General features: G+C 39.1%; 1 protein-coding gene across 2 annotated transcripts; it reads left to right on the top strand.

The window, feature by feature from the left end:
- Positions 1-10567: 10567 nt before the first annotated feature.
- On the top strand, positions 10568-14606 carry LOC103707807. Of its 2 annotated transcripts, XM_039128395.1 has the most exons (4): positions 10568-10583; positions 11451-11663; positions 13622-13703; positions 14226-14606. In XM_039128395.1, the coding sequence occupies exons 2-4, from the start codon at positions 11607-11609 to the stop codon at positions 14393-14395; spliced, it is 309 nt and encodes a 102-aa protein (XP_038984323.1). In that variant the 5' UTR covers positions 10568-10583; positions 11451-11606; the 3' UTR covers positions 14396-14606. The 2 variants fall into 2 exon arrangements, with proteins under 2 accessions (XP_038984323.1, XP_008790689.2); XM_008792467.4 differs by lacking the exon at positions 10568-10583 and having other exon boundaries at positions 14223-14606.
- The last annotated feature ends 318 nt before the right edge of the window (positions 14607-14924 follow it).

The raw sequence follows: 14924 nt of genomic DNA, 5'->3' as shown, positions 1-14924 counted from the left end.
AGGTCCCATTAGGTCCCTTCGGGCAAGGAAACTTGCATATAGGATAGTGTGAAAAGCTATTGCATCTTTTTCTTTGATGTCTCCAAGATGTTGTGGTCTCCTATTGCCACCCTTTCTATCTTATTCTGAATGAGTCAGAAAAAGTTAAATGTGTGCGCGAGCGTGCCATAACTAGTCAGAAAGATATTAATCGAATAGAAGATAGAGAATAGCATGGGTCTAGGTGCTTTGACTTTCAAAAACTTTCGCCACTATCATACCATCATTCGAATAAGATAGAATTTGATAGGGGGTATAGTGCTAGACTATAATTAAGGGTGTAGCATTGGGCTACAATAGGGTATAGCACTAGGTTATAATAAGGATGTAATACTAAATTATGGTAGGAGTGTAATATTGAGCTCTGATAGATAATCTAAGTTACACATACTCGTAGGATAAAAGATTAAGAGAAAGATAAACTAATATGATTGAATTGATTGTCGAAGGATCCTTTGTAGAGTACAATTTTACTATTTATATTAATACACAACAACTGCTTGCAAACATAATAACTGTCCCCTCTGACGGTTGCTTCCCACATTAGTCTCCATTCTTGATGATTTTGGTAAGTGTTTCCAATTGTCTTCCTACATGCACATATACAAACACAATCACTCTGCAACTACGAGACCCTGTCAAGCTCTGATTTACCCTGGCAGCTTATTCTGGCCATCTCTTCACTTATTTAGCCTACAATATAGTTCTCTCCTCTTGAGAATCTAAAACTGATATCGTTGTATCGATCTTCTTCTCATTATAGGTAAAGTATCATGAGAAAGTTGGTCAATTGTTTCGTTGACCACTTACCTATATTTTCATGCTTTAATAAAAAAATGAGATTGCTAAGTTCATTTCTTATAGGTAGCATTTACCCATGAAATAGACGAAAAAACTTATCCACCAAGAAGATGGGTAAGTTAGATTTCCATCAACCAGATAAAATGACCCTACTTTTTGTTTCTAAAATACCCCTTTTATGTTGGTACACTAATAAATCCTAATCTCTTATTTGCTAACAAACATTAACTTGACATTTATCTATTTTGATACTCTTATTTAGCTTGGACTTGAATTATTATTGTTCATACATTAGTAATGATGTTTAGCATATAAAGCAAAATGGCTTTATCGTGTCCACATTGCTAGCTGAATTCAAGCATTTTTTTTCTTTACCTATGTTTAATTGAATGTATTTTTCACTATTTGGTCATGCTCTCGTGTCATGTAGCTCTTCCAATTTTATATAGCCAAAAAACTAGTTTAGTACGAAAAAATTAGGCTTCAATTACAAAGGGATTGTATATGGTAAGTGTGCGAATTGGACTTAGAAGCATAAATGATATTATGAAAAGATGAATAGATCTTAGCAACTCACTCTAAAAACTATAATGCAAAAAAAATAGGTAATTGATTCGTAAGGTACCTCTCAATAGCACAAACATCTAGACAAACATCTAGACTCCTCATCAAATTTCTGGAATTTAAGATAAATAATTTTTGATGTCCAACAACTATTGCTACATGTTCTCGAGTCTTGTAGTCATGCGGCACTTCTTCGACACAGTTGTGATGGCAGAGGATTGAAAATAGACCTACGTCACCCTAATCCTGAAGAGGGTGGATGCTACGGAGGCGGGCCACTTCCGCCCGATCAGCCTATGTACCATCTTATACAAAGCGACGACAAAGATTTTGGTAGCCAGATTGAGGAGTATTCTTTCGAGGATCATTAGCCCGGAGCAGGGTGCTTTTGTGGGGGCCGAAGCATCTTCGACAATGTGCTGATTGCACATGAGTTTATATGTGACCTCTGGAGGGCGCCGTCTTAGAGGAGTTTGATGGGCATCAAGCTGGATATGGAAAGGGCATATGACAGGATGAGCTGGAGCTTTTCAAGGACCATGCTTGTGAGCTTTGGATTTCATGAGAGGGTCATGACCATTCTGCTACCTAGTGGTGAGGCGAGTGATAGATTGTTGTGGGCCCCAATAGGAAGGGCGAGAGTGCGTGCCAGAGATTTGCAGGCATTGATAGGCAGGGAGGCTACCCGGCAAATTGAGGGCAAGCGGATATGGAGATTGAATGTGCACCCCCAAGTGGCCTTATTCATTTGGAAATTAGCTTGGGGATGTCTACCGACCCAGGGTGTGTTGTCAAGGAGTGTTAGGATTACTCTGATGTGTGAGGAGTGCACTACTATGGAGGAGACCATCAGCCACGCTCTTCTCGGGTGCCCCTGGGTTGTGCAGATCTGGCGATGGGCGCCTGGTACCCTACCGCGGCATGTGGGGTCGGTGGAGGCTTTGCTGTATCACCTAAGGATGCTAATGAGTAGACCGGAGACCGTGGAGCGGGGCATCACTATTGCTTATATGGCGTATCATATCTGGCTAGACAGGGATGCGCATACTTTTGAGAGGAGGAGGACATCCACGAGGGCAGTGGAGAATAAAGCCATTCGCCATGTGACCGAGATTATCGCCGCTACCCCAGTCACCTTCACCAGGGTGGGTTAGGGACATCTGGGGCTTCCGCACCGCTTCTATAGTACCCACCCCCTGGCCACCTCAAGGTGAACTTCGACGGTAGTATCCTGGCAAGTGGAGACAATAGAGAGACGGGATTTGTGATCCGGGATCATAATTTCAGTCTGGTTGTGGCAGGCAAGCGGCGCACTTGTGATATGACTGCTATTGGAGCTGAGCTCAGAGCAGCATAGGAGGGGATCACCTATGCGAGGAGTCTTCTAGGCGCTGACTGCATTATCCTGAAGAGAGACTCTACTATGGTGATTGAGTGAATTCATCAGGTTGAGCAATAAGGCGATGACCATCTATTACTCAGGGATATTTAGAGATTAGTGTCCGGATGTCACTACATCTAGATTGCTTATGTTTATTAGGAAGCGAACATGGTTGCTTCCTTTGCTACTCATCATTTGGAAGAGGTCTTGTGGATAGGGTCCGACTCTGCCCCTTAATTTCTGTGTCATCTTATTTTCCTTGACTCTGTCGGTAATACTCATGCTAAACTGACGTGAGCTGCTGTTGTACAAAAAAAATAAAAAAATAAAAACTATTGCTACCCTCTGATAGCACATAAATGTGCACCGCACATGCCTAAGGTTGGAAACTTTTTTCTTGATACCAGCCATTCAACATAGTGCCAAGGGCCAATTCACTTATACTTCCTATTTTAGGTTTCGAGTCCCTCAGCTCTCCTCTCTCTGGGAGAAAACCCTGCTTTCCTACCATGTGAATTATAGCTACCACTGAAACTGGAACTCAGGGATGCATTCTTCAAGATATAATTTTTCTTTCTGCCTAGCATTCTTTTCATGTTACCTCACTTTGAGTTGAACCAATAGAATAATCGATAAAGCACCTGTAATATAACTAGCTCCAGGCTCTACATTGAATGAATTAATATTATTGCAAAACAGCCCTTCATAATATCAATGTTAAAATAACTTGTAGATTAAAAGTTGTTGGGTTTCCCATGCCCTAGGGCGCAGCGGAAGATACGGGATTATAAAATTTTCTTATAAAATCCATTATATGAAACCCTAATAAGCCAAGATCGCCTTAATAGTATGACCAAATAATGTAGAAAATATAATCTTGGTATAGAAGAATACCTATCACGCTATATCCAATATGTCTGAAGATGTCCTAAGGTGCCCAAATGTTCACCCTCCGATGTTGATCCACACAGGAATGGGTTCAAGACTCTAGCTCTACCAAAACTTAATTCTAATTGTTCAATCCTTCCAAAGGATTTAATTGACTGATTTTCTTTCACTTCCTTCTTCCTTTCTACCTCTAAAACATTCACTAGCCTTTTTGTCCTAAAGAAGACCCTCTTGTCTTGGGTTAGGATAAAAAAGAGAGGCTTGTAAGAAAGAAGGGATAAGGGAGAGAGAAGGAGAGACTTTTTCTTTGATGATCTTTAGAACCCCAAGGCACCTCCTTATTTATAAGAGATGGAGGGATGCATCCCTTTATGATGCATCCCATCCACACACCTCATCATGATGAGGCATGTGCAAAGAGAGGCATCCCATCATGATGGGGTGCTAAGGAGAAGGGTGTATCAACTTCTTTCTCATGTCTCCCTCTTAAATCCTGATGATCCAAGGGCCCAAATGCAGTGAACCAAAGCCAATGGTCCAGATCTAGGCACCATCTAATGGTCCAGATCAAGATGCCATCACCGATGGTCCAGATTCAGGCGCTGAGCAACAGTCCAGATCTTTCAGCCAGAGAGCCATCCAGTGGTCCAGATTCAGACGCTGACCAATGGTCCAGATCCTTCATCCAGAAATCCATCTAATGGTCCAGATGAAGGCGCCAACCAGTGGACCAGATCCTTCATCCAGGAAACCATCCAATGGTCCAGATGAAGGCGCCAACTAGTGGACCAGATCCTTTATCCAGGAAGTGATCCAATGGTCCAGAAGTGAAGGCCCTATCAAACCCAATCCAATTGGGTTTAACCAACTTAAAGAAAACATTAAACCTAATCAAATCAGGTCTAATTAAAGCCAAATGGGTTCCAACTCTTGGCTAACCCATATTAGGTCATGATCTAATCATATTAGATCAACCTAACCTAAGAATCAGATTCGAATTTAATTTGAATCAGGAGCTAGGGTTTGCAACACGTGCTAGCATGTTCATCTTGCAAACATGATCTAATCCAATTAGACCCTTGATCAATTCCCTTGTGTGTGACCCATTGGGTTCCTTATCTTAGCCAGCAGTAGGTGCAGGTGCAAGTTGACCTAACCTGATTAGAATACCTCTAATCCAATTTAGGTTCAATTTAGTGCTAAACCTGACTTAGCAATCAGAACCTTTCTGATGCTTTGATCTAATCAAACTCTTTGATCCGATCAACCCACAAGACATGATTGACGTCTAGCAACGTATCATGTTTACCCGGAAGATGAGGAATGTATTAGACAAATCCAAACATACCCTTCAGTGGCAAGTTACTGTGCAATTCTATCCCTCAGTCATACTACATCCTGAATAAGTGCATGAGTATGGATCAATATCAAACTCAATCACTTATTCATATCTCTCTCAATCTTTTATATGATAATTCAAACAATGAAACATTAGAAACTCTTTCTAATATTCATTTTGCTTTGATCAAAGGCTTCTTGAATCATCATAAGATTAGAGTAAGTAGGATGTTACCTTCTCTTACTAGAAGTGACTGGTTCCTTGTTGACCTACTCACAACCTTCGTACAAAATCTACCATATCCAGAATACCCCGTACACAACGCAATATCGTGAATGAGGGTAAACCAAAACATAGCTTCAAGTGCACAAGGTACCATGGTGATCTCAGGTCTAAGGATCACTTGCACAACTCCCACTATGAGAATCATCTTTTGATAATTAAGTAAAAATCCATAAGATGTTCTCATGGCTGGTCATTTCAGTGAACTCATTCCTCTAATGAGCACCCCACATCTTTGTATTAGTGTCTCATACAAGTGATTGTGAGATCAATCACCCTCTACATTGAGCATACATAAGATGTGCCAGTCTTTCCGGTAATATTGATCCCCGACTCAATATACCAATTTGACTGGGAATATTCTAAATTAGGATTTTAGGATTTTAGGTCTCACTGGTATGATCTCATCATAACCCTAAAACCAATGTCCTAATTTATGGGGTTCATCATCCAATAATAAAATAGATAAGCAGCAAATGATGAAACACAATACCTTTATTGATATATATCGAGTGTCAAAGTACATGATTTGGAGGATTACAAAGAGAAACCCATCAAATGATTGGCTTATAGGGCATCTACTCTTTCAAAAGTTTGGTTGAGATGGAAATTCTCTCTCTTAATCTTATATTAGATGACAGGTCCATCATGATTTTTATGACAATCTACATGCATTCTCTTACCAAATGAAACTTTTGTCAAGCTTAACTAGTTTGTCTGATATTCTATATATGGCACCATTCTTATTTGCTGTTTTGATGTAGTCTGAGAACAACAAGAGGGTTAACTATTTATGTTTTGAGATTATAATCAACAGAATAAATAACAGGGACATCATTGAATCATGAATAAAATGTGCGTGGCCATGTTTAGGGACTTCTTCAAAGAATATATTTCTAAATCAACTGTCGTTTTGCAAGGTGTAACTTTTATTTGTCCAAGGTAAAGATCTCCAATGTTGCTGCGAGTGTAATAAATACTTCTTTCTGCCATGTTAACCTTACCGACAAAGACATGTTGAGTAAGAACTCTAGATTTAGTTGTTTACTGAAATATGGGAAACTTTTCATCCTCAGAAATAACTATCAAGATATCTCTGCAGGTATGCAAGCATATTTGCAGTATCTTAGAAACTAAAGTCAGCATATGATTTCTCTCTCCCTCTGTGTGTGTGTGTGTGGTGTCCTGTGTTTTAAACATTTTATGTAGAAACTGAAAAATTAGATTGATCTATTACAAACATATTTGCAAATGGAATTGATATTAAGCATCCTCAATTGGGTGCATATTTGTAACTGATGCCACCATCCATTATGTCTCCAATGTCGTGAATGACATGAATGTTTTACTTAAAACTCTTTTCTTTGTGCCTTTTCTTTTTGTCTTGCAATTGCATTGCCTCTGTGTCAATTTTGTTTGACTAATTTTTCAGTTTATATGATTTATTTTTCTCCATAAAGATTCTCGGCAGTGATATATGCATCTTATCAATCAAAACATGTAGTGTCTAACTGCATATATGATGAGTTTTTCTGTGAAACAGATCATACCTTTCTTACTTGACAGATTTCTTAGCAAGATGGTTGTCATTGTTACGTTATTTCTCCAGTCAAGGTTTGTTTCTGAGTTCTTTCCAAATGCTTGCACACAAGCAGAAATATCCTTGTGCAAAACTTTTGGTATTCTATGTAAACAGTTAGACTTCTTCTAGTCAGTCTAAGCAATACTGTAAGGCAGCTATGGGATTGACATCTTCTCCAATATGGATGGGGGGTCCCTTGACTGCTGGACCAAAGAATATTGTCATTCTATTCTTTCTATTAGAAAAGTAGCTTGATTTCTATCTTTTTCCTCTCTGAAGTACAGTTTATTGATCATTGCTAACCATCCACTGGGGACATGGAGCCTTTTTTTTTCTGTGAGATGGAAAAATCTTTGAGCTTCGGACTATGGGAGAAGCTTGAAACCTATAGCTAGAAAAGGATAACAGGTTGCATCAACTCATGACTCAAGTAAAGCATCTCAGAGGTAGTTACTCCCTCCAAAATTTAATTTTTTGGAAGCCATGCAAGTACAAAATCAGGTTAGTACAACTTTTGCTGATAAAACTAGTGTATTTACTTCAAATTTATTAATCAGGGAAGAAAAAAAATTCTAGCAAGCATATTTTTGAGTTTTCAAAATAATCCATGTAATAACTTGTTCATTGAGGCACGAGTTGGAAAATTCCTGATCTTGTTTGCCGCAGAATCTGTGATTAGAAATGTCAAAGGTTGCTCTTTGGTGACTGGAATTTTGATTGGGATAATGGATTCTTTGAGTCAGGAGGTCTGATAGTCATCAGTGATACTATAGGTGACTGCCCCCCTATGTGTTCTTGGATAGCTAGTCTCCCTCCCTAAGGAGCTTTGAATAATTTTTTTCGGAATCTTCTTCAACTGAGTGCAGCGGTTTCCTTGACTTGAACTTTTCTGCTACATAACATGGTATTTAGATAAATAAAATGGGTTGCAGACTGGAAGCTGAATCATTCCTCGGACTTTCTCGGTTAGCAACTTGGTGAGGAGTCTATTGTAGAAGATGCGACGGAGCAGAAGTAGTGAAGGTAATGGTGCATTAAAATCTAATCAGTGCTAAATTGAATTGATTTAGAGGTATTCCAGGTAGACTGGTGTCGATTTGTAAAGATGATTCACTTTGCTCTTTAATCTTTAAATCAATTTAGGTTGCCACTTGATGTGGGAAGCTAGTAAAGGGTCATGAATGCAAATTTGAATTTTGAATTTTTTTCCCCATATGTGGTCTAACATTCAGGATACAACTTGAGGCACTATTCAATATAGAGAACTAGGCTTAGACAATTAACATTGTTTGAGTCAGCCATTCTGTTGTTGCCCATAATTATCTGTCACAAGTTGAGATTTTGTAACAATTTGGCCAACAGACATAATGAATGTAACTTTTTATTTTTTTGTGTGTGGGGATAAGTTAAGTTCTCAAATTACAATCTCATGAGCAATAAATCTGCAGCATCAGCTGTGATCAAATGACGTAGTGACAGCGGAAATTTAGCCATGCAAGCAATTCATAATCTGCAAGCTAATGTACTTCGCCACAAGCATGTGAGCATTTGAAAGCCTGAAGATGAGCTCGTCGGTCTCCTATAGGTTCTGCAAGGCAGAGGCGCTGCATTGCCACTCTTGTTAATCCAGGCCACTATGGTTGAGGAGTCCCTTTCCAGCCATAGCTCAGTATGAAGTGCATCAAGGAAACAGAATTCCTTCCCAAGCACCACAAATGATGACCCAGAGCTTCCTTTCTTTTTCTTTCTTTCTTTTATTTTTTATTTTTTGTTACAACGAATGGGTCATACAATTCTAGTATGAATACATCTAAAAAGGTCAAAATATAATAAGTCATGGAGTACTCTAGGCACCATCAAGAGGAGTTTGAGAGCAAACCCTCGGGGTAGCTGAGTGATGGAGGGTGAACAGTGAAAGCTAAAACTCTCACCAAATTTTCGAAGGAAGAGTTGGCTAATTAAATTTTCAGAGTCCCGTTCATGTCCAAAAAAATGTTGGCACCTTCATATGGACTTTCACCTTCCAAGCCAAGCCAAATGACCCTCATTTGAAGTTAAATATATGTTTATGTAGCTTACCTTCCTCTGTAAACCATCACTCAAACACAATTCATCACAAGGTATACCAGCAATTCTGCCTGGAAAACAATGTTAAGCCTCTGTACATCTCATTCCCCTCGAAGATTAAGAAACTGTGCAAGAATCTGCTGATCATTAAGCGAAAGGAATGTAATATTACTAAAATATTTATGTATCTATTCATGTGAGAATAACAATGAGAGAAGCAAGAGCAATAAATCAATAGAGAAACTAGCAACAAGATACTGAATTTTCCTGCCAAGAATTTTACCATGTTTCAGAGAATGCTGTTCTTATGCTTGTTTATGTTCTGCAATCACTAGCTCCAGGATTAAGGCCCTTTTCATTTCAATTCACATAATCATGACATGTAGGCATAGCCATCAAAAACGCATGATCTAATTATTTGACCTGTGTGGGGTTACTTAGGAGATGAGAAGAAAGGTCATGGGAGACATGATGATCAGATAAAGCTAGTATTTCCTCCTACTTAGTTCCATTCCTTATTCCTTAGAATACATGGCTAATGAACATAGGATTCTGTTGTCTCATATTCTCTTAGAAATATCACCATCACCTTTTTGGTGACTAATGGCCATATTAAGCTTCCACAGACTCCACCAAAGATTTACATATTGTAGTTTTTAGGGTTGTTTGGAGAATGCTTTAGTCAGTGGCGTGTGAAGAAAGTCTAGGTAGGTGGTGAAAGGATCGCCCACTAATTTCAAAAGTAGAGAGACGGATGGAGAAGCATCATCCTTCACTACTAGACCATTTTGTCCCCCCCCTTTGTAGAAACCATCTTTATACTTTATAAATTCTGGCAGTCATGTTATTACTCCAACAACATTTGTGCTCACAAAGTTGCTGATTTTTTATTCAGAATATGCAAGTCAGCATCACCATTCTATTCTGAGTGAGTCAATTGGTTTGGTAAGCATAAGCACAATGATGAATGAAATTGAATCATGAGTGGTTCAGAAAAAGAAATTTTTTTGTGGATCTTGTGAACACAAGTAGCACCTAAATATATCGCGCATGTCGGTGCAGGGTGCAAGAGAGGTGAGGGTGAGGGTGAGGTTGCATCTAAATATGTCACACTTCTAAATCACGTAACCTTAATTGGAACCAAATGTGTTTGCTAACCAACAAGGATTTAAGGAATATAAAGTATATTTACTTTTATAATGGATTCTACAAACATGTGGAGTTGGTACCAAATGTGTGTTGCTATATATTAAATCACAAATCTCAATATGGCTTTTGCTATTGCTTGTTAATGAGTAACCAATGATTCACAAATCTTTCCTTCTGGTCAGCGCAATCTTTCGGATTATAAACCAAAACCAAGACAACATTTTTTTTCTTCTAACAAGGATTAGTGAAATATCTATGAATACAATACCATGTGTGACACTGTACTCAAAGCTTGAGCTCATTACAAACAAAACCAATGCAACTCTTCCAATGAGTGGAATTTAGTGATTTGTCTAAGAATCTAATACCATGTTGGGACACTAATTAAAAGCTTTCGACATCCTGTAGGACACACCCTACTATGCAATGATGTACAGGGGTAAAAGAAGGAATTCCAGTACTTCTTTCCATCTTCCCTTGGTTTGTAGAGGGTGGTTCTATATACACCCCCCCTATTGCTAAGGACACCCCCCCCCCCCCCCAAAAACCAAAAAAAAAAACCCAAACTAACCTTTAGTGTAATTACCATATTGCCCTTGAAATTTTCTCATACACCCCCCCCTTCCTCCTCCTCCGTTTCGTTTTGAAAAGAAAAAAAAAAAACACCCCTCAAACCCCCCTTAAACCCCTCGATCCATTTACATCGTTTAGGCGATCTTTGAAGGAGATTTAAGCCCCATTCGAAGCATGGACAAGCAACTAGTGATTTGGGACGAAGAATCGGCCGCAAAGGTACGTGTTCCACCTTGTTTCGAAATTTTTTTTTTTTCACGGTTCGTGCTCCGTTCGGCACTGGATCGCCGAACAAAAGGCTTCTGTTCGGCAACCCTCAACCGAACAGATCTGTTCGGCTGCACAGTGCCGAACAGAAGGCTTCTGTCCGGCACTGTTCAGCCGAACAGAAGCCTTTTGTTCGGCGATCCAGTGCCGAACGGAGCACGAACCGTGAAAAAAAAAAATTTCGGGAGAAGCCGGCGAGGTGGTTCCGGGAGAAGCCGGCGAGGTGGTCGGAGATCGGGAGAATGCCGGCGACGAGAGGGAGAAGGGGGAACGGGGGGGTTTTGGGCGTTGGCGAGGTGTTTTGGAGGGGAAGAGCGGGGTGGGGGGGGGGTTGGGGGGTGTAGAGAGCAATTTAGGTGAGGGGGTGGGGAGGGTGGGGGGTAATTTAGGAATTTTTAATTTTTTAGGGGTGTCCTTAGCAAATGGGGGGGTGTAGAGAGTATTTAATTTTTTTTTAATTTTTGGGGGGTGTCCTGAGCAATAGGGGGGGTGTATATAGAACCACCCGTTTGTAGAAGGCGAAGTGAGACTTCTAGAGGCGGCTATTGGCATATCCTTAATAGATTAAATGAATTCTGAAGTTGGACTTACAAGAAGAGAGGAGCTTCGCAAGAAATCCACAGTGGAGAAATCATAGGTAATGAAAGGAAAAACCAGAAGCCCAAGGTGCCTTCATGGCTGAAGCAAGTGAACAAGCGTTAAGGTTTGCAGAGAATTTGTCTCTTCCTTCGGTACGCGCTCTCTCTCTCTCTCTCTCTCTCTCTCTGTGTGTGTGTGTGTGTGTGTGTGTGTGAAGTCTTGATGGAATATGATCCAAGCCTGGAACTCTGCTTTCTTTCTTGTATTTCAACCATTTAATCTCTCTCTTTCTCTTTCTCTCTCTCTCATATCCATTAGTTCTACGTTTGCTCTTGTTCTAGTTCATTCTTTGTTTGGCACTTCATTATTAAGAGAATTGAATTAAAATCTATTCCATAGTAGATTTTTTTTAGTACTCACCTTTATATGATATAAGATCAAGCTTCCACCTCTTATACAGAGGAAGAAAATGAAGATAAAAGATTGAAAGACTAGAGGTTACTGATCACTAGACCTCTTATGAGAGTCCATTGATTCAGTGGAGTTGAACATGATCATATAGTATAACAATATGGATATCACTGATATAATTTGAGGTGCTTGTAATTGATATATGATCTATTTTGTAATGAACAGAAGGACAGCAATCTCAGCATCATAGCTCCTAGTTCTAATGATATTTTGAGCTTCTACCTATCACAATTTTGACGGCCTTCACTGTTAGAAGTGTGATATAGTTTCAGATCAGGGAGTGGGTAATTGTTGGTGTTATCGTCTGTAATTTTTCTGCAAAGATGCTTTACCCCAAAAGGAGGGTAAAAAGAAAGATCTGATACACAATTGCCTAGATACATTCTAGATTAGGTGACGTCACATCTCACTAAGTCAAGATAATAAATGTTAAGACCCCACTCGCTAAGTAAAAGTTTTTTTTTTTTTCCAGAGAGAAGATCCACAAAGTCGGCAAGAATTTATTAAGAAAAAGCATAAAAATCTCGTCCATGGAAAAAAAAAAGGGAAGAAAGAAAAGTAGAAAAAAAAAGAGAGCCGAACTAACTCATACAGCACAACAACCTAGCCAAACAAGCCACATATCAGTTCAAAATTTAAAACTCAAAGGAATCTAGTTGGATTTCCCCTCTCTGACTCTGCAACATTTCCTTTGTAGCCGTAGCCGCAGCCGCTTAACATTGACCTTCTTGTCATCCTCCAACTTCACATTCGCCCTCTCTGCAGCGTTTCTCTAGTGGCCTAATTTCACTCACTAGTAAAAAATTATGTAGACTTGTTTCTGGAAGAATATTAAATATAATGCTACTTTCAGAAAAATTAATCGAATTTCTCGGTCATAACTAACTAGTTCTATTGATAGTTATAATTTATCGGATGGGCTAGTCAATTAAACATCTAAGTCACAAAAAAAATCATTATAACATCATAAAAATATTTTTGTACTTGCTTTCCTTATATCATTATAATTAGAAGCATATGCCTTATATCTTCTCATATGTAAAACTCAGTTTATAGACACATACAATGCACATTTTGAAAAACTTTGAAAGAAAAAAAAAATCTTTTTTTGCTCAAAATTGCTCTCCTTTCTATCTATTTTCCTACATGCATGTGTGGATGCATGCAATGCTTGTGCCTGCACCAAAAAAAAAAAAAAAGACCCCATTATTCTTATAATAGATCGAGATTATTAGACTCTGGTCAGGTAGGGCATAAAGAATTTGACTCGGAATTGATGTATGAGTAACAGATAAATTATCTGATAAGAATTTTTCATTCCTCATCTTAATGAAGCTTGTTACTAGTCCAATATTTTCTTATTTAGAATTAAATTTCTCATCCCTTATAGCAGAATTCTTTCCAACTCAGCTCAACATTTTAATATATAGGCTAGACTCTAACATCAACATAATGGGACCTCAACCTGAGCTTGGCCAAATAATTGACAAGGTCTGCAGGGTTCGAACCTTGGACCGACAACAATTTGGGTTGATTTGATCTAGTCTCTTGTACTGAGACACTTCTTCTGATATTCTTGTATTCCTCTTAAGAGGCAGCTAAATTGATGATTATATGTGCAAATGTTGCATGCATGTAGGTGCAAGTAGTTGTGGTGAGTGCCAATATGGGCTGCAGCCACTGCCAGGAAAGGGTCTCAAGGATTGTCTCCAAGATGAATGGTGAGGATTAAATTGTGCACCACATAAACCACAACTTACTATTAATATAACTACAAGATTAGAGATGAAATTATCGAACCTGCTCGGCTGCCACAAGGCTGCTCAATCTTTCACCACCTTGGCCTCATGGCTACTCCATCAGGTGTAGATGAGCATCCACAGGCCATGAGCCCTGACTGAGCTATAAATTCAATGAACATCATTAGGCTTTAGAATTACACCACAAACTACGTTATTGAGACATGTAGATCAAAAAAGATGATTACGCCGTAAACTATACCTAATGATTACACCACAAGCCATGTTATTGTGACATGTAGATCAAAAAAGATGCTTGAAAATTCTCTGAATCACTTCACATGGAGTCAAACAAATGGCCTTCAGTTCAGGAGCCATGCAAGTTCTTATTGCTTGGTCTTATCAGTTTGTTGACTGTCATTATAGAAAAGTCCAGCCAACCACCTGATTCAATGCTCCTTTGAACGCATCAATCTCAATTGTTGCTGTTGATTTGTTTAGCAGGATTGCTGGATTACATGGTGGACATGCGCAAGAAAGAAGTCACAGTTAGGGGAATTGTGAGCAGTAAAAAGAGAAAGAGATCTCATCAAGGAATCTGTCGTCACATCAATAAGAAGAAATCTCCAGGCTCCTTGGGCTTATTTAAAATGATGTGCTTCTGTGCCTTCTAAGATCTCCAGGTCTCGTTTGCTTCAGAAGTGATTACCTTGCATTAAAAGAAGATTCGTGCAACAATAGCCACACTGTGTTGGAAACTTGTATGTTTTTTCATTTTATTTGCAAAGGGTGAAAGGTAAACACATATTATTTTTTGCTGTAAAGACACAGAATTATCATTTTCTACTGCGAAGATATCATCTCATGGTAGCTTCTCTTCCTCAACTGATCCACTGCTTGCTCCAGCATGTAAGGTGAGTTGGTGCATTAAAACCAATTTAAGGGGTTTTTATGAGGACCGTGCGGGCATGTATTTAGTCTCACATCAGTTATTCATTAGATAGATTTTAGATACTTATATAGGATCAAGGAATCCAGAAAAATATCTTCCGGCCACCCATTTTGAGTGAGGTCCTGGATTATAACAAATGGTATCAAAGTGGACCCGGCCCGTAACCTATATGGATTAGGGGACACTACAGCACAGATCTATTGAGGCTGATGATGGGCTTATCGTAGTGATTGTGATTAGATTTGAATGAA

Source organism: Phoenix dactylifera, chromosome 7, assembly GCF_009389715.1.
Source record: "Phoenix dactylifera cultivar Barhee BC4 chromosome 7, palm_55x_up_171113_PBpolish2nd_filt_p, whole genome shotgun sequence".
Taxonomy (NCBI): domain Eukaryota; kingdom Viridiplantae; phylum Streptophyta; class Magnoliopsida; order Arecales; family Arecaceae; genus Phoenix; species Phoenix dactylifera.
This window is presented reverse-complemented; position numbering and strand designations above follow the sequence as displayed.

Bases quoted from the DNA above. Each gene is read 5' to 3' on its own strand.
- LOC103707807 (XM_008792467.4), top strand. From the start codon at position 11,607: ATGGCTGAAGCAAGTGAACAAGCGTTAAGGTTTGCAGAGAATTTGTCT. The intron at 11,664-13,621 runs GTACGCGCTCTC...GCATGCATGTAG, and splicing joins AGAATTTGTCTCTTCCTTCG to GTGCAAGTAGTTGTGGTGAG. The intron at 13,704-14,222 runs GTGAGGATTAAA...TGATTTGTTTAG, and splicing joins GATTGTCTCCAAGATGAATG to CAGGATTGCTGGATTACATG.